General features: G+C 40.3%; 1 protein-coding gene across 1 annotated transcript in view; it reads left to right on the forward strand.

Annotated features, from left to right (window-relative positions):
• The first annotated feature begins 6870 nt into the window (after nucleotides 1–6870).
• Nucleotides 6871–20361, forward strand: part of CD226 (CD226 molecule) — a 253249-nt gene continuing 239758 nt past the window's right edge. The window contains exons 1-2 of the mRNA XM_073676701.1: nucleotides 6871–7037; nucleotides 7148–7480. Of these exons, the coding sequence (XP_073532802.1) occupies nucleotides 6995–7037; nucleotides 7148–7480 (376 nt within the window). The 5' untranslated portion in view covers nucleotides 6871–6994. The remainder of the gene's footprint in view (nucleotides 7038–7147; nucleotides 7481–20361) is intronic.

Below are 20361 nucleotides of genomic sequence, written 5' to 3' on the forward strand. Positions count from 1 at the left end.
AATATAATTTCCCACATGTCTACTTTACATCAGCACAATTTTAGAACCAAAACTTTTTTTTGTTAGGGAGCTATAAGGGTTGAAAATTGACCAGCGATTTCTCATTTTTACAACAAAATTTACAAAACCATTTTTTTAGGGTCCACGTCACATTTGAAGTCACTTTGAGGGGTCTATATGACAGAAAATACCCAAAAGTGACACCATTCTAAAAACTGCACCCCTCAATGTGCTCAGAACCACATTCAAGAAGTTTATTAACCCTTCATGTGCTTCACAGCAATTAATTGAACGTGAAAGGAAAAAATGAACATTTAACTTTTTTTCACAAAAATTTTACTTTAGACCCCAATTTTTTTATTTTCACAAGGGTAAAAGGAGAAATTGGACCCCAAAACTTGTTGTGCAATTTCTCCTGAGTACGCTGATACCCCATATGTTGGGGATAGCCCTTGTTTGGGTGCACGGCAGGGCTTGGAAGGGGAGGAGCTCCATTTGATGTTTTCAATGCAAAACTCTCTGCAATTGACAGCGGACACCATGTCGCTTTTGGAGAGCCCATGATGTGCCTAAACAGTGGAAACCAACCACAAGTGACCCCATTTTACAAACTAGATGCCTTAAGGAACTTATTTAGATGTGTTGTGAACACTTTGAATCCCCAAGTGTTTCGCAAAAGTTTATGACGTAGAGCAGTGAAAAAAAAAAAAAATTTCCACAAAAACGATCATTTAGTCGCAATTTTTTCATTTTCACTAGGGTACAAGGAGAAATTGGACCCCATGCGTGGGGGAAAACCATTGTTTGGGTGCACGCCAGGGCTCGGAAGGGAAGGAGTGACGCTTTGGAATGCAGACTTTGATGGAATGGTCTGCGGGCGTAAAGTCACGTGGCATGCTGTGCCTAAACAATGGAAATGCCCAACAAGTGCTCCATTTTTGGAAACTAGACCCCCAATGAATTTATCTAGATGTGTGGTGAGCACATTGAACCCCCAGGTGCTTCACAGAAAATTATAACGTTGACTTGTGAAAATAAAAAAAAGAACATTTTTTCCACAAAAATGTTAAAAAAAATACAGGAGAAAGTGGACCTCAAAATCTGTTGCCCAATTCCTCCTGAGTACGCTGGAGTACTTGTTGTTGAAGTGGTCGATGACCAACCAAACTTTGAAAAGACGATCAAAGTTCGGGTCATTGCGTGCAGGACACCTTGCATTATCATTGTAATGCAAGAACTTGTGGATGGCCTGAAAATGTTTCCAGGTCATGACCATTCAGAACACTGTAGTGTCTTATAAAAAATGTCAACACTCCAGTATTGGCGAAGTTCTGACTTCTTCAGGATCCTCATATGAAGGACCAGGCCCCAAAACTTCATCATTTCTACTGCGTCTACAGGAGACCAGTTAGAAAATGATGAAGAGGGGTATTGTTCCAAAAATTGATGAGCATATAAATTAGTTTGGCCCACCATGAGGTTTACGAAATCCTCAGAGAAAAAGACTTTGAAAAAGTCTGTTTCTGTGAGGCCAGGGGTGTCAAACTTGATTCCTGATTCTGCCACGAAATCAGGAACCAGTGGCTCACAATTTTCGGGGGCGAGGTCCGTACGGGGTCAGTAGTGGGTGGCGCTAGTTCATCTTCTCTTCTGGGGCGACTGCGTGGCGGTTCAGCAGCACCTGAGGAGGAAGAGGAAGAAGAAGAGGAGGAAGAGGATGATGAGGAAACAGAAAAATAAAGAAAGGTGGGATCCTCACCCTCGCTGTCAGTGTCGGAGGCAAGAAAAGCATATGCTTCCGCTGAATAGCGAGTTTGGGATGAGCGGGACATTTTTTTTGTTATGTATGTGGTGCATGTGTGTCAGTACTTTATTTAGAGTGTGCTTGGTGTGAACTTTTTTTTTGAAAAAAAAGAGAAAAAAAGGAACTACCATAGTGGTGCAAACAGCGAGCACGAGTGCGTATCGGTGAACTACAGTACAGACCAAAATTTGGACACACCTTCTCATTTAAAGATTTTTCTGTATTTTCATGACTTTGAAAATTGTACATTCACACTGAAGGCATCAAAACTATGAATTAACACATGTGGAATTATATACTTAACAAAAAAGTGTGAAACAACTGAAAATATGTCTTATATTCTAGGTTCTTCAAAGTAGCCACCTTTTGCTTTGATGACTTTCATCAAAGTTATGAAAATACAGAAAAATCTTTAAATGAGAAGGTGTGTCCAAACTTTTGGTCTGTACTGTATGTCACCGATCAACATGCAGCGGCTGCTGGGTGTGCATGCAGATATGGTGCAAAGGACGAGGCTGTGTAAAACAGTGAGCATGAGTGCGGATCAGTGATCCGTGGTCACTGATAAGCGCTCGGCCGCTGCAGGAAGCATGAAAAAAAATGACAAAAGTCGAGCGATCAAGTACTATCAAGTAATGATCAGCACTTGGCGGCAGATTGAGGGATGGGAGGGGGGAGAAGGAGAAGAGGGGGATTGGGGTGGATTAGGAGGGATCTAAAAATCCTACTTACAGTTGTCGTCTTTCAGATGTCGTCTTTCATTTGTCTTCTGTAAGATGTCTTCTGTCAGATGTCTTCTGTAGCAGAAGTGGCAATTGTAGTGTCACAGTCTTCTGGAGACCGGAGCCTGGAGACTGGAGCCTGGAGACCCGAGCAGGAGCTTGGAGACCGGAGCCTGGAGACCCGAGCCTGGAGACTGGAGCCTGGAGACCAAAAACGGAGCAGGAGCCTGGAGACCGGAGCAGGAGACTGGAGCAGGAGACCGAAGCCTGGAGACCAAAGACCGGAGCAGGAGCCTGGAGACTGGATCAATGATGACATAGATCACACCAATCAGAGATGGCTGGGGCCTGGGCAACATCACAGGGGGTCACAGGGAGGTGACACCGCCCTGTGACCACCCTGTCACCTGTGTTCAGGTACTCTGATTGGAGCGATCAATGTCATCCAATCAGCTGTCTGGGGCCTCTGATCACATCACAGGGGGTCATGGGGTGGTGACAGACAGGTCACAAGCCGGTCACCGCCCCGTGACCGCCCTGTCACCTCGCGGTCGCCCTATGATCGGTGCGATCGATGTGATTGGCGATCGCACCGATCGTACCGGTTTGGGGCCAGGGCTGGGGTCTCCTAGCAACAGCCTAGGATCAGTGCTCTTCGGAGCACCGATCCTAGGCTGCACATCACTGTTTACGGCAATCTGATTGCCAGAAACAGTGAGAAATGCTGTGATTGGCTGAACAGCCAATTACAGCGATCGTGGGTGCGGGGGGTGGGCAACACCCCCCAGGATGACGGCGTCATCTATCCTGAGGTAAGATGGTGCCGTAAATTTAATGTGATCACCGCAACCGAAGTCGCGGTGCCGCATTAAAGATAGGGTGTACTAATACGTATCAGGCTCTTAAGTCCCTGGGTGCAGGTATGTATTAGCACGCCCTGGGCTTTAAAGGGATTAAAGGGATTTTTCCACGTACAAAGTGCATTTTAATTAATAAATCTTGGAATAAAAATAAGTTCCACAATTGGATGTGTTTAAAAAAATGTTCCTGTGCTGAGATAATCTTATGCATTGACAATGGAAGGTAATTACAAAAACACTTTCCACTGTTTAAATCATTGTGGGCATTATGTAGAGTAGTGGACAACCTCTTACAAAATGTTGATTAAAATGAATTTTGTTCATGGGAAAGCCCCTTTAAGAATTCTGTATTAGAAGACATGTAATTCAGCCAGTGAATAGCAGCATGGTAAAGTAAAGCTACCTCCTCTTTAAATCAAAGAGAACAAGAATGTAAGCCCGCAAGTGCAGGGGGTCATCTTCCTTCTGTACCCGTCTGCCATTGTTAGTTTGTTCACTGTAATTTCTATTTGTATTTTGTATGCAACCCATCCTCATGCACAGCACCATGGAATCAATGTTGCTCTAAAAATAAATAATAATAATAATAATAATACTAACAAGAAAGCTGGATAACGAGGAGATTGCAGTCTGGGAAAAGTAAAAATTCTATACTCGGAAGGGGAACTATGATATGAAGTAAAAGCGTGCACTGTGTATTACAGGCCTGGGACTGCACTCTGGACTGGGAGTAGTTGGGTTATATTGCTACATTTAGCAGGTACATAATTCTGGAACTGTATGTGAGTGTATATGTCTGGCACCGTGTTGGAACTTAGTGGCTATGTAGATTTTGCAGTACGATGTGCTGCTACTTTATTATCACCCCGTAAATGACACTCATGTAGCGGGGTGCTAAAACACCTCAAAAATCAGTATGCAAAATTTTTACATGGTTTGCAGCTGGCTTGGGTTATGCTTACTTGCAATAGAGGGACAATAGACATTAAATATAATGTGCAGCCTTTAGTTGCTCTCACTGCTGCACTGAGGTTTGCCATGAAGTTATTTGACCATCACTGACATATCCTCCATTATTATGTTTGACATATCAATGAGGTTTCTAACATCTGACTTATGGTGTGCTAGTAAGATTCAAAATCTTAAAGAAGAGCCTCATTTAGTCTCTCTAACTGGGAACGATAAGTTTCCATAATTGTCTGCTAGTTTTAAGCTATCGGCAACAGTTTTTTTTATATGCCTGAACTTCCAGGTAATCATAGAAAAACTCTTCTCTGATCTTTTTATTTCTCTTCTGCGCTCTTCTTACTATGGCTTAAAGATGATAACTGCAACTTTACCAACTGTTATGGGAACCATAATCATTATGCCAGATCAATAAAAACCTAACTTAGTTCTACCTGCAGCTGTCAATATGGCAATATTGTTACACTGGATTTATACAACTAGTAATGGGATCCGTAGAAATCACTATTTAAAAAAACAATGAATTTTGGATGTCTTTAGACAAAATTCAATGAAATAGTGAATGTATACACTATAGCCTCTTTGCTGCCTTTGGTCACTGCTATTACCAGTAACCCTAGAATGCGTGAAGTCTGAAATATACACTTTCACATAACCTGAGCCTTTTAGGCCCTTGTTCAAATCATATGGAGGAGCTCAAATAAATAACTTTTACAAGTTTGTTTCAAAATTGCAAAGTAAGATATGAAAAATGCACAACATTGTAATTATAATTGTTTGCAGAAAACACTAAAAAAGTAAGTACATGGACCTAAAAGGCCCGCATTATTCATTCTATGTGATGAATCCTTTATCATTTAACGATTTTGTTTTCAAATTTCAAACAAAGTTATGAGAAACACACAAACCAGGGTATATAAATGTTGAAGTAAACTAGCTGCAGCTACATTTCTTTTCCAACTTTTCCTTTGCAATTTCATTGATCTTCCGCACAATTTACACATTATCTTTTCTGAAGAAGGTTCTTTACAGACATTTCCTCCACAAATGGCACAGTAACACTCAGTTTTCCTGTCTTTGTTTGTTGGACAAATAAAACAACGCTTTTGTTTTCTTTCTCCTGGCTCTGGAATTGCCTGAAAATGGAATACGCCACACCGTTTCATAGCTTCTCTAGTTTGCTTTGGCAACCATTTTGTGTTGCTTCGCTGCATCATGTGAGGCATTACAAGCTCATGGCAAAGGTATAATATGGGGTTTCCCCAAAAAAGCATTGTTATACCAAAATGCCTATCACATAAAATTATATGAACAACTGGATATTACCAACAACGACATACTTGAGGAATACCTAGAGTTTCAAAATTCTTTCTAAAAAGTAATTCTAGTCAATGCTTTAACTATCCTAATCCACTAATAATATTAGGCATTAAAATCTTACCTACAATATAAAATAGGCTATCTTCCCATATATAGATCACCATAGATGTTGGTGTTAATACTTTCTCTTCCTTAGGCCATCTTTATTAGAAATGTCTACTCTTGACTTTTCTTGAATTGTGTTAAAGGGGTTATAACACTTCTGCATTGAAAGAGAGTTGTGCTGATTACCATTGGAAGAGAGTTGTGCCAATTACCATTGGAAGAGAGTTGTACCGATTACCATGGGAAGAGAGTTGTACCGATTACAATTGGAAGAGAGTTATGCCGATTACCATTGGAAGAGAGTTGTACCGATTACCATTGGAAGAGAGTTGTACCGATTACAATTGGAAGAGAGTTGTGCCGATTACCATTGGAAGAGAGTTGTACCGATTACCATTGGAAGAGAGTTGTACCGATTACAATTGGAAGAGAGTTGTGCCGATTACCATTGGAAGAGAGTTGTACCGATTACATTACGACCCTCCAAAACAAATGAGCTATTTTTTGTGCATATACTGTACTTACTCTATATATACATGTATGATATATAATATGCTAAAAGAATGATTTGATACATGTAGTGTATATACTATACTGTATGAATCATTTGATTGCCACTCAAGACAAGGCCATTATGCTGCTTAATTAGCATTACTATAGTTCAGTTTATTTTTAATTAGGTAGTTGGATTATTTCTGGCTTTATTATGGGGTCCTATTAAAGTTTTCCAATCTCATTGAAATATTAAAATTTGCCAGTCTCAACAATCTCATAAGTGCCAGAAAATGTTATCGGTTCCTGATGACAGAGGCTGACTGCCAAGAATGGGGCCAAGTTGCAGTTTCCTCCAGATCTTGAATAAATAGCTGGAATATCATTGATGCTATGAAAAAAATGGTCAAATCTAATTCCCAAAACTGTTAAATCATGTAACAAAACCAAACATAATTTAAGGAAATTATGATAAAATTGTTGTTTTAGTCCAAACTGGTGTGATTTGCCATGAGTTTCATTTCTGTAGCTCACTCTAGTTTGCTAAGAAGAAAGAGAGCAATTTTTGAGAGCACATAGCAGCTTCACCCTCAGACAGGCTGTTTTGTGTCTTTATTCAAGTTCTTTCTGGAGGCCAGTAAAGGAAATGATGTTGCAAAGCACGAGTCAGAAGCTGTCTATATTTTCCTCCCTCTTAGAAGTGTAAAGATCCCCGACTTGAGAAGATGAAAATAATATTTGGTCTGTTTCTCCTGCACACGATTAAAAGTAAGATTTTATTTATTCAGTTCTTCCAATTGTACTAAATTTCTGAATACTATTAACTGTACAGTAAAAGTTGAAGAGATAGTTTCTAAGTTTTGTATTTTTATTTTTAGCTGTTCATCTTGAAGAAATGGTAGATACCACATTAATACTCAGAAGGACAATAACGTTGAACTGCAAGTATTCAGGCAATGACACCATCATGCAGCTTCACTGGACTAAGGTCAATGGATCGTCAGAGGAAGCAATGTGTTCTGTTCACAAAAGTTATGGGAAATATATTTCACCAAAATACTTGAGCAGACTGTCATTTGTACTTGAGAATTCCTCATCTGATGTATCCATAACACTGAGAGAAACATCAGATGTGGACATTGGGATCTATGTCTGTCACATGGTTGTGTATCCGACCGGAACACTAAAAAAAGTAGTAGCAGTGCAAGCAGGTGAGATTGGTTTTCTGTATATTATTCTGCTATTTGTAATACTGGCATCAACTACAGAATCATTTTTAATGTTCCCTTGCTGTGTATTTGTGTTTTTTACGATATGCTGTCTTTATGTGTGGAACTCTTTGCGCGCCATTTTAAATTAAGAAAATAACAAGCATGGACTGGATGACAGTCATCTATGCCATACAACAAATAAATGACTAGACTTTTTTGCAATTTGAGTCCCATCATTTTTTATTTTCTCAATTTTAATAACAATTCTACATGATTTCCCTTAAGGAGATTGTCCGATGATAACTTATTATTTAAAAGGGATTCAACTGCTGCGATCAGCACAGATTGGCACAACATTGAACTTTTATCTCTTTTGGAATGGAGCGACAGTCCACATGCTCGACCTCTGCCTGATTCATTAAGTATTAGACTGCTGAGCACTGTGCTCGGCTTTTCCCACAACCCAACAGTGAATGAATGGAGCAATGGTGGGGTGTCTTACCTGCTCCCCAATGTTATAACAGGGATTAATGTCCCCGATCAAGGATAAAAATTCCCCCATCTGCCGATTGGTACAGTTCCTAATGGTGGCACACCTACCTATTAGCAAGTTATCTATCATATGGCTAGGTGACAACTTGTTTTAACTGGACAGTCCCCTTCAATTTAATTGAAACAAAACTGTTCCTTTAATTCTAATTCACCAATATGACAAGAGACCTGTCAGGAAGCTATGTGCACATCTGTGGTGGATGCCCAGTCTGGAACTTTGGTTGCAGATTTCTTCATATTTGAAGTGAATATAGCAAAGCATGCACTGATATTTTTCCCTTCAAAATGGCAGACAAAATGACTAAGCCAATGGCCTCCATTATAAATCAGTGGGAAGTTTCGGGCATCATTTGTGTCCCTAGTGCTGAAGACCATGACATTAGGATTGCGATATAAACGGAAATGGCAACGATCATGTGACTATGCCTTGCCACGTTGCAATAAAGCACTCTACTGCATCTCTTTGTGTAAGTTTGCAGAGACAAAGCCGGAATAATTAAGAAAAATATGTGTTGGAAAGACAGACATGCAGTAGTTACAGTCACTGGAAAGTGCAGACATGTATTTAGGGGGTTGTTCGGTCTTAGGCTACAAGTCTTCAGTCATTGTATGTGATTGCAAACTTGTGAATTCTCATATCGCACGCAATGCATGCTGTGAGGATTCTCTGGTGCCGGTCATGTGACCGCAGTTATGCGATTTGCATACTTCCAACCACATTCCAATTACAGCTGTCCGACCTTGCTTAATACACTTACAATGAGCAAACTGCGTCCATCTAGTTGGCACGTGATTACATGTATGCAAATCACATAGTTGCAGTCACGAGCCCAGCGTCAGCACGGGAGAATCCTCATAGTGCGCAGTGAGCACGATGTAAGAATTCACAGTCTGCAGTCACCGAGAGTGGTTTCCAGTTTTATTTCTAGCATTACATCAACGTTAAGGCCTTGATGTACTATAATATACTTCTGATTCCAAGCTAAGCAGTTCTCTGGTTGTATTACAAAGGTATCTTACACTAAAAAAAATATCATGGCATGATCCAGCAGAATACTTATGAAGGTATAATCTCCTGAAAAATAGGCCAAAAATTCCAAGTGACATGAAAAAAACCAACCACAGTCTTTTTTTTTTACGAAATTCAGTGTACAGTAAAATTGACCCAGTGTCATATGATTCTTTAAGTCAGAACAATAACGGCAATAGCAAACTTGTCGTTTTTTTTCATATTTTAGTGGTTAAATATAAATTTCCGAACGAATAATAATTTAGTTTGTGCTGCCATTTTCTGAGACCACTAGAGGTCAACCCAAGACAAAGCGATAACGTCTATTTTGTGTCTTTTTTTTATAATGTATTTTCCACATATACCTCATCCCCTCTTTGCAGTCAGACTATATTTTTGTCTACCCTCTTTTCTTGTTATCTATTTTTTTTCTCCTATTATCACCTATTGGATTTCTGACATCTATAAATGTTTTTAACATTATAATGTCCTTTTAAATTAATTAGTAATATCATGGTTTTATTATTATTATCTGTAGTCTTGCACCTTGTTCTTTTTTCATATAATGTAAAAATAGGAAAAAAAATCCAAGTGCAGTGAAGTAGTAAAAAATAAAAGAAAAATGCAATTCCAGCATTGCTTTTTAAATATTCTGGTTATAACATTCATCTTGCACTACAAAAATTACCTGGCAACATCATTCTTCAGGACAATACAATTACAACAACAGCAAACTCATACATTTTTTATATAATTTTTTTTATTTTATAATTCAGAACTTTGTTTAACTCCTTTACCCCCGAGGGTGGTTTGCACACTAATGACAGGGCCAATTTTTACAAATCTGACCACTGTCACTTTATGAGGTAATAGCTCTGGAACGCTTCAATGGATCCTGCTGATTCTGAGATTGTTTTTTCATGACATATTGTACTTCATGATAGTGGTAAAATTTCTTTGATATCACTTGTGTTTATTTGTGAAAAAATCAGAAATTTGGCAAAAATTTTGAAAATTTTCCAATTTTCAAAATTTAACTTTTTATGCCCTTAAATCAGAGAGATATGTCACACAAAATAGTTAATAAATATCATTTCCACATGTCTACTTTACATCAGCACAATTTTGGAACCAAATTTTTTTTTTATTAGGGAGCTATAAGGGTTAAAAGTTGACCAGCGATTTCTCATTTTTACATCAAAATTTACAAAACCATTTTTTTAGGGACCACATCACATTTGAAGTGACTTTAAGGGGCCTTTATGACAGAGAATACCCAAAAGTGACACCATTATAAAAACTGCACCCCTCAAGGTGCTTAAAACCACATTCAAGAAGTTTATTAACCCTTCAGGTGCTTCACAGGAATTTTTGGAATGGGAGGGAAAAAAATGAACATTTAACTTTTTCACAAAAATGTTACTTTAGACCCCAATTATTTTATTTTTGCTGGGGTAACAGGAAAAAATGGACCCCAAAATTTGTAGTGCAATTTCCCCCGAGCACGCAGATACCCCATATGTGGGAAAAACCACTGTTTGGACTCACAGCAGGGCTCAGAAGGGAAGGAGCGCCATTTGACATTTTGAATATAAAATTTGCTTGAATAATTAGTGGACGCCATGTTGCATTTGGAGAGCACCTGATGTGCCTAAACAGTGGAAACCCCCCACAAGTGACACCATTTTGGAAACTAGATGTCTGGTGAGCACCCTTAACCCCCAGGTGCTTCACAGAAGTTTATAACATGGAGCCATGAAAATAAAAAAATCAAACTTTTTCCTCAAATTTTTTATTTTCACAAGGATAAGAGGAGAAAATGGAACCTAAAAACTGTTGTGCAATTTCTCCTGAGTACGCAAAAAAAAACCATATGTGGGGAAAATACACTGTTTGGGCGCACGTCAGGGTTCAGAAGGGAAGGTGCATTGTGTGACTTTTTGAACACAAAATTGTCTGGAATAAAGAGCGGACGCCATGTCATATTTCGAGAGCCCCTGATGTGCCTAAATAGTGGAAACCCCCCACAATTGACTCCATTTTGGAAACTAGACCCCTCAAGGATTTTATCAAGGGGTATTGTGTACATTTTAAACCCAGAGGTATGACAGAATTTGATAACATTAGGTCATCATATTGAATAAGTTGTCATTAGTCTTGAGCGCAAGTGCTCGCTACTTAAGTTTGCCTCGGATAGTCGGGCATGCACCATGTCACACGGGTGCTCGAGTGACATGTATGAGTCCACGCCCCACATGTTTTACAGCTGTTAGACACCCAAAAAAAACATGCGGGGATCGCTCGTACATGGCACATGATCCTCGCAACGTTTTTTTTGGCCGCGAAGCATATGGGGCAGAGACTCGAGCATGTCACTTGAACACCTGCGATACTCAGTGCATACCCGAGCACCCAATGCAAACTCAAATAGCGAGCACCTGCGCTCAACACTGGTCGCCATATCATTATCATTTTTTTCTCTTTACTGTTGAAAAAATCCAAACCTTAACACCAACCCTAATACAACCCCAACCCTAACCCTAGCCCAATCCTAACCCTAGCCGAAACCTAACCCTAGCCCAACCCTGACCCTAACCCTAGCACAACCCTATCCCCAACCCTAACCCTTGCACAACCCTAACCCCAATCCTAACCATAGCCCAACCCTAACCTTAGCCCAACCCTAAAACTAACCCTAGCACAACCCTAACCCTAGAGATTATTTTTTACACCGTTCCTTGTGTGGTATAAGTGATTAGACAACTTTATTCTTCAGGTCGGTGTAATTACAGTGTTACCAGATTCATATTGAGTTTTTATGATTGACAGCTGTCACACACTAAAATAAGTTTTTTTTGCAAAGACTAGTTTTTGCATCGCCATATTTTGAGAGCTATCATTTTTCTATATTTTTGCCGACAGTGTTATGTAAGGGCTTGTTTTTTGCGGGACAAGTTGACGTTTTAATTGGTACCATTTTCGGGCATGTGATATTTTTTGATAGCTTTCTATTCCAATTTTTGGGAGGCAGAATAAACAAAAACCAGCAATTCCGAAATTTTTTTTTTTTTTATGCCATTCCACGTGTGGTAAAATTGATAAGGCAGCTTTATTCTTCAGGTTAGTACGTTTACAGCATTTATATATTTTTTATGTTTTGACGCTTTTACACAATAAAAACTATTTTCTAGAAAAAATAATTTTTTTGTATCGCTTTATTCTGAGAGCTATAACTTTTTTAGTTTTTGGATGATGGAGCTTGTTTTTTGCGGGACAAGATGACGTTTTCAGCGGTAACATTTTTATTTACATTTGTCTTTTTGATCACGTGTTATTCCAATTTTTGCTTGGCGGTATGATGATAAAGCATTGTTTTTTGCGTCGTTTTTTTTTTTTTACCGTGTTCGCTAAAGGGGTTAACTAGTGGGACAGTTTTATAGGTCAGGTCATTGCAGACGTGACGATACCAAGTATATGTACTTTTATTGGTTTATTTGATTTTTTTCATAATAAATAAATATTATGGGTACAATATATTTTTATTTTTTGGGGATTATTTCAGTTTTTTTTTAATATTTTTACAATTTTTTTTTTTATTTTATTTTTCATTTTCCTACACTTTATTTTACTTTTGCACATTGTCCCACTATGGGACATTCACTTTTGCAGCCTGATCGGCTGTATAGCATAGAGCGCAGCAGCTCCCTATGCCATGCAGACTGTCAGTGCTGCATAGTTACTGTTACATGCACTGCGCATGACCAAAGTAACTTCCTGCCTCCTGGTGACCTGGATGTTGTCATGATGACATCGGGTCGTCATGACAACATCCGGGAGCCACCGCAGACATCGTTGGACGCTGGAGAGGAGGTGAGTACCGGCGCTTACCTCCCCCCTTGCCCGCGCAATGCTGGGATAGATTTCGATCACAGCATTGCGGGGGTTAATATGCTGGGAGCGGTGCAGGACCACTCCTGGCACATAGCACCGGGTGTCAGCTGTGACAATCAGCTGACACCCAGCAGCAATCGCCCCGCACCGCTTGTGCAATCTCATTATGCGTAATAGTACGTAGCTGGTCCATAAGTTCCAGGGCGCAGCTACGTACTATTACTGATTTGGTCGCAAAGGGGTTAAAGAAATTTTGGTTTGAGTCACCATTTTGTGAAACCCATAAACTCATATCTATTGCCTTGTGTGAGGGCTTATTTTTTGTAGCTGTAGCTTCTATTGATACCATTTTTGGGCACATAATCCGTTTAAATAGTTTTGTATTCCATTTTTTTATGGGAATTACGATAACTGAAAAATGGCATTTTGGTCACATCTGTAATGGCACTGTAACACAGATTAAATTGATAACTTTGATGAAGGAATCTGCTTTATTGATCTTTAATCGCCATTTAAAGTTTTCTGCTAATTCGATTTCGGTGCACAGGGGCCGGACTGTACACGGGGTCTTCTCCTCCCTCTGTGACGTCATTTTCTGAAAACTTCATAAGGTATTAAACAACCACTGAGTGGATCCCTTCACATCGGGTATCATATTAATCAGCATCACAGAGCCATTATAGCGATGCCTTTAATTTATAGGGCTAGATCCTGATGACAAGTTTCCTTTAACAGAAAGCCTGCTAATAAACATATCATACTGAATGTAATGCAGTGCTGGTGCGTGGCAAAAAATACAAAGCGACAAAAAATTAAAACACTTAAATTGAATAGACACAATATACAGACATAAACTGATGAGTAACTATAATAAAATACTAGAACATATACAAATACAGTCGGCCCTTGCACAAATGAGAAAAGAGTGCCTCTAGAATATATGCAAAAATTGCAAAAATTAGAAAAAATAAATAGATAAATGTAGCAACCAAACGATCATTAGTTGGATCAAAAGATAAAGATGTGGAAGCCACCTGTGTAAAAATCAAAGATAGCGGTACAGACTTATACCCCTGACGAAGCCACACATTTAGTGGCGATACACATGGGCTGAACTGGGAGTCCCAGGAGACATACAGTAGTTATGGATATGTATGAATTCCTCAGATAGTTTTACCCCATTAATTCCTGAACAATGGCATATTTACTATAAAGACAGAAAATGCAGCTGAAGTTAGCCAGAAGATGGTTTTATGGTGAACTTCTCATAGTTGATGGGCTTTTTCATTTTAATATAGAGCCCTAGTGAAACATTTGATACTACACTGCTCAAAAAAATAAAGGGAACTCTTAAACAACAGAATATAACTCCAAGTAAATCAAACTTCTGTGAAATCAAACTGTTCACTTAGGAAGCAACACTGATTGACAATCAATTTCACATGCTGTTGTGCAAATGGAATAGACAATAGATGGAAATTATTGGCAATTATCAAGACACCCTCAATAAAGGAGTGGTTCTGCAGGTGGGGACCACAGACCACATCTCAGTACCAATGCTTTCTGGCTGATGTTTTGGTCACTTTTGAATGTTGGTTGTGCTTTCACACTCGTGGTAGCATGAGACGGACTCTACAACCCACAGAAGTTGCTCAGATAGTGCAGCTCATCCAGGATGGCACATCAATGTGAGCTGTGGCAAGAAGGTTTGCTGTGTCTGTCAGCGTAGTGTCCAGAGGCTGGAGGCTCTACCAGGAAACAGGCCAGTACACTAGGAGATGTGGAGGGGGCCGTAGGAGGGCAACAACCCAGCAACAGGACCGCTACCTCCGCCTTTGTGCAAGGAGGAACAGGAGGAGCACTGCCAGAGCCCTGCAAAATGACCTCCAGCGGGCCACAAATGTGCATGTGTCTGCACAAACGGTTAGAAACCGACTCCACGAGGGTGGTATGAGGGCCCGACGTCCACAGATGGGGGTTGTGCTCACAGCCCAACACCGTGCAGGACGCTTGGCATTTTCCACAGAACACCAGGATTGGCAAAGTCGCCACTGGTGCCCTGTGCTCTTCACAGATGAAAGCAGGTTCACACTGAGCACATGTGACAGATGTGACAGAGTCTGGAGACGCCGTGGAGAGCGATCTGCTGCCTGCAACATCCTTCAGCATGACCGGTTTGGCAGTGGGTCAGTAATGGTGTGGGGTGGCATTTCTTTGGAGGGCCGCACAGCCCTCCATGTGCTCGCCAGAGGTAGCCTGACTGCCATTAGGTATGCTGGTGTGGTTGGCCCTGGGTTCCTCCTAATGCAGGACAATGGCAGACCTCATGTGGCTGGAGTGTGTGAGCAGTTCCTGCAAGATGAAGACATTTAAGCTATGGACTGTCCCGCCCGTTCCCCAGACCTGAATCCGATTGAGCACATCTGGGACATCATGTCTCGCTCCATCCACCAACGTCACATTGCAACACAGACTGTCCAGGAGTTGGCGGATGCTTTAGTCCAGGTCTGGGAGGAGATCCCACAGGAGACCATCCGCAACCTCATCGGGAGCATGCCTAGGCATTGTAGGGAGGTCATACAGGCACGAGGAGGCCACACACAATACTGAGCCTCATTTTCACTTGTTTTAAGGACTTTACATCAAAATTCGATCAGCCTGTAGTGTGTTTTTACACTTTAATTTTGGGGGTGACTCCAAATCCAGGCCTCCATTGGTTGCGTGATTTTGTTGTCAGCACATTCAACTTTGTACAGAATAAAGTATTCAATGAGAATATTTCATTCATTCAGATCTAGGATGTGTTATTTGAGTGTTCCCTTTATTTTTTTGAGCAGTGTATTTTAGAAAACAGAAATACATTTTGGAAAAAATTTACTTTGAGATCCCATACCAGAAAGTTACCAGAAACACCACAGATTAAATAACTGAAGAACTTTCCTTGGTGCAGGAACACAATTGTCTGTTAACCTAAAATTCACCAGCCATGTAGAAATAGCATTATCTAATATCAAGATCTAAAATGTGCTTAGAGTTATAACTGGACTTTGAAAAATTTGCCATTAAATCAGAGAATTTTGATGCAAATCTGAAATTCCCATGCGACATCATACAAGGACATTATCGAGATTGGTTGATAGTTGTGAATAGAAAGATTTGTATTTAGACATCTAGTTGAAAGCTGTAAAACTGTGTGTAATCTAAAGTTGGAATAAGCCTTTAACAATAATTATGCACAATAGCAAAAAAAAAAATGCCTAGTGATTAATTTATCTCCATTCCTTGTTTTTACGGCAATCATTGTATGGTAAAAGTGACCTGAGTCTTTAGGTCAGTAGAGTTATGGGGATACCAAACTTGTATAGTTTTTTTTATTTAATTCGTGAAAAATAATTCTGAAGTTTGTAACAAAATACTCTGGTTTGTGTTGTCATTTTCTGAGGCCTGTAATGTTTTCAGGTCACTATTGATCATGGCATCAAACGAGTTGAATGGTCAGGACAGGAGCGAGCTGTGAGTCCGTCTGTTGGTGTGGGAAATCGACCTAAAGTACAGACTCAGCTCTTGAGTAAATGTACATGGCTCACACTAACTTCCACCCTCTGGCTCCGTATATATACACTCAGTGTGAGAAGGGGTTGGTAGTCCTCTATTTGTTTTTCTATCCAAATTTTGTACAGATTAATTTAACAATATACCTGTGTAGGGGAGCTGTGCTTTCCTACTTTCCACCAAAATAATTTTATTCCAGTTGGATGCAACCAGTGCTAGGGAAAGCTAATTGAAATCAATGAGAAAGTGCATTTGCATGATTATACAAATTTGGCTATTTGATAGGGATTATTATGAAATAAAAAAATAATTTCTTAACCATCAAAACCCCCACCATTTGTTGGTCTATGCCTGTACAAGAGGTGATAATTTGATTGCTGAGTCCAACCACTGACCTCAGCAGTCACACGCTGTGCATCTGAGCATCATCGCTGAGGCCTCTGATTGGCGTTAGGGCCAATTGTGTGTAATCCTTAAAAAGTCCTTTAAATCTTCACATTGTGCCCTGCCCTAATGGCAGCAGGTAGCTGCTATAATAGTGTTACGGAAATCAGAGGAGAATGTCAAGTACTGATACCCCCCTATTATTGGACCTACAGTCATGGCCAAAAGTATTGAGAATGAGACAAATAGTAATTTTTCCAAAGTTTACTGCTTCATTTTTTGTAATGGCAATTTGCACATACTCCTGAATGTCAAAGAGTGATAAGCTTAACAGCAATTACTGTACTTGCAAAGTCAATATTTGCCCAGAAAATGAACTTTAACCCCCAAAACACATTTCAACATCATTGCAGTCCTTCCTTAAAAGGAGCAGCTAACATCGTTTTAGTGATTGATCCATTAACACAGGTGTAGGTGTTGATGAGGACAGGGCTGGTGATCAATCAGTCATGATTAAGTAAGAATGACATCACTGGACACTTTAAAAGGAGGCTGGTTCTTGGTATCATTGTTTCTCTTCAGTTAACCATGGTTATCTCTAAAGAAACACGTGCAGCCATCATTGCACTGCACAAAAATGGCCTAACAGGGAAGAGTATCGCAGCTACAAAGATTGCACCTCAGTCAGCAATCTATCGCATCATCAAGAACTTCAAGGAGAGAACTTCCATTGTTGTCAAAAAGGCTCAAGGGCGCCCAAGAAAGACCAGCAAGCGCCAGGACCGTATCTTAAAACTGTTTCAGCTGCGGGATCAGACTACCAGCAGTGCCAAGCTTGCTCAGGAATGGCAGCAGGCTGGTGTGAGTGCTTCTGCACGCACTGTGAGGCGGAGACTCTTTGAGCAAGGGCTGGTTTCAAGGAAGGCAGCAAAGAAGCCACTTCTCTCCAGAAAAAACATCAGGGACCGACTGATATTCTGCAAAAGGTACAGGGAGTGGACTGCTGAGGACTGGGTCAAAGTCATTTTCTCTGATGAATCCCCTTTTCGATTGCTTGGGACATCTGGAAAACAGCTTATTCGGAGAAGAAGAGGTGAGCGCTACCACCAGTCTTGTCTCATGCCAACTGTAAAGCATCCTGAAACCATTCATGTGTGGGGTTGCTTCTCAGCCAAGGGAATCGGCTCACTCATAGTCTTGCCTAAAAACACAGCCATGAATAAAGAATGGTACCAGAATGTCCTCCAAGAGCAACTTCTCCCAACTGTCCAAGAGCAGTTTGGCGCCCAACAATGCCTTTTCCAGCATGATGGAGCACCTTGCCATAAAGCAAAGGTGATAACTAAATGGCTCATGGAACAAAACATAGAGATTTTGGGTCCATGGCCTGGAAACTCCCCAGATCTTAATCTCATTGAGAACTTGTGGTCAATCATCAAGAGACGGGTGGACAAACAAAAACCAACAAATTCTGGCAAAATGCAAGCATTGATTATGCAAAAATGGACTGCTATCAGTCAGGATTTGGTCCAAAAGTTGATTGAGAGCATGCCAGGGAGAATTACAGAGGTCTTGAAGAAGAAGGGGCAACACTGCAAATATTGACTTGCTGCATTAACTCATTCTAACTATCAATATAACCTATTGGTACTCATAATATGATTGCAATTATATTTCTGTATGTGATATAAACATCAGACAAACACTAATTAAAACCAGAGGCCAGCACATCATGTGAAAATATAATTTTGGTGTCATTCTCAATACTTTTGGCCATGACTGTACAGTGAACAAAATAATTATTTGATCCCTTGCTGTTTTTATAAGTTTGCCCACTGACAAAGACATGAACAGTCTATAATTTTAAGGGTAGCTTAATCTTAACATTGAGAGATAGAATATCCAAAAAAATCAAGAAAATCACATGGTATAAATTAGATACATTTATTTGCATTTTGCAGTGAGAAATAAGTATTTGATTCCTCTGGCAAACATCACTTAATACTTGGTGGCAAAACCCTTGTTGGCAAGCACTGCAGTCAGACATTTTTGTAGTTGATGATGACAGTTGCGCACATGTCAGAATTTTGGAAAGGGGGGATTGTTCCTCTGTGAAGCAGAGAAACAAAAAGATGGCCACACAAGTTCAAAATTGTAAAGAAGTAAGAAAATTCCTTTATTAACACATGTAGTAAACACAAATGACAAAGATAAATGCGTACGACAGAGTAGACACAGAGTGCTGGATCCACATGAATAAAACAATGTTAAAAACTGTGACACAGCGCCCGAAAGGTCAGCCTATATAGCAAGTGGAAATATAAGGGGGACAGCAACAAGGTCACATGTATTAATAAATATATACCACCCATCAAGAATACCTTTTCCTAATTGTACCCCCAAAACAATAATATCCCATCACAATCAAAATACCCAGAAACAAAAGGGTTAAAACCCTTATACAGATGGAAGTAATAGAAACAATTGGTCATAAATAAGCTAAAATAGCTATGTACCTGGGTAAGGCCACCAGACAGGTTCTGCTACCGTCAGCCCGACGCACGTTTCGGTAGGAAAACCTTTTTCAAGGGGTAATACTGCACACCAACCATCCACCTTTTATACCCCCACATCCATATCTGCAGCGTGCACATGTTGCACAGTAAAGCGGAAGTGCCATGTAACTGACTTCCTGTTTCACTCACTGCATGTAACTGACTTCCTGCCTCACTCACAGCGTCTCCATGGAGAGGCGTCAACAGCCCTGTCATGTGGCTCCAGGCTCCACCCCCTCACTTCACATGATCAAGCCCGAGTAACTGGCTTCCTGTCTCACTCACTGCATGTGACTGACTTCCTGCCACATTCACTGCGTATCCATGAAAAGGCATCAACAGCCCTGTCATGTGGCTCCAAGTTCCGCCCCCTCGCTTCACATGATCAAGCCCAAGGTGCCACCCCCATGATCATGGGATATAAACACCACCGCTGCCCGGCCAAAAATGACGCGGAAACCCCGCCGCACCACAGGCGCACAGCGGCATCGGCATCACAAGGACGTCGAGAGCCACTGGGCGCATGCGCGAAGCGGAGGGACCGCGTACCGGCCGGACAGCGATGGCGTGCACCGGAGCCACCACCAAGGCACCTGACAGCTGGCAGAAGACAAAGAAAGGGAACGAAAGAAGAAAGGATTAAAGGGAGAAGGAGGAGAGGACAAAATTGACTCAGGTGGAACATAGGAGGCAGACAAGAAAGGGAGCAAATAGGAAATGTGTATACAAATAAGTACTGCAATCAAAAGTATTACCATAATAGGTGGAAGACATATATATATCCAAAACTGTTAACCTATATCCATATCAGTACATACAATATAGAGTACATAAATATCAATCCCATTAGAGCATTGTACAATACAATCTTCTGCAGATTCGTCTCATTAGAAAAAAAAAAAAAATAAATAAAAAAAATAATACATTGATGTAACAGC

This window comes from Phyllobates terribilis, unplaced genomic scaffold (genome assembly GCF_046119375.1).
Source record: "Phyllobates terribilis strain yellow unplaced genomic scaffold, ASM4611937v1 Scaffold_4__5_contigs__length_816908805, whole genome shotgun sequence".
Classification (NCBI taxonomy): Eukaryota; Metazoa; Chordata; class Amphibia; order Anura; family Dendrobatidae; genus Phyllobates; species Phyllobates terribilis.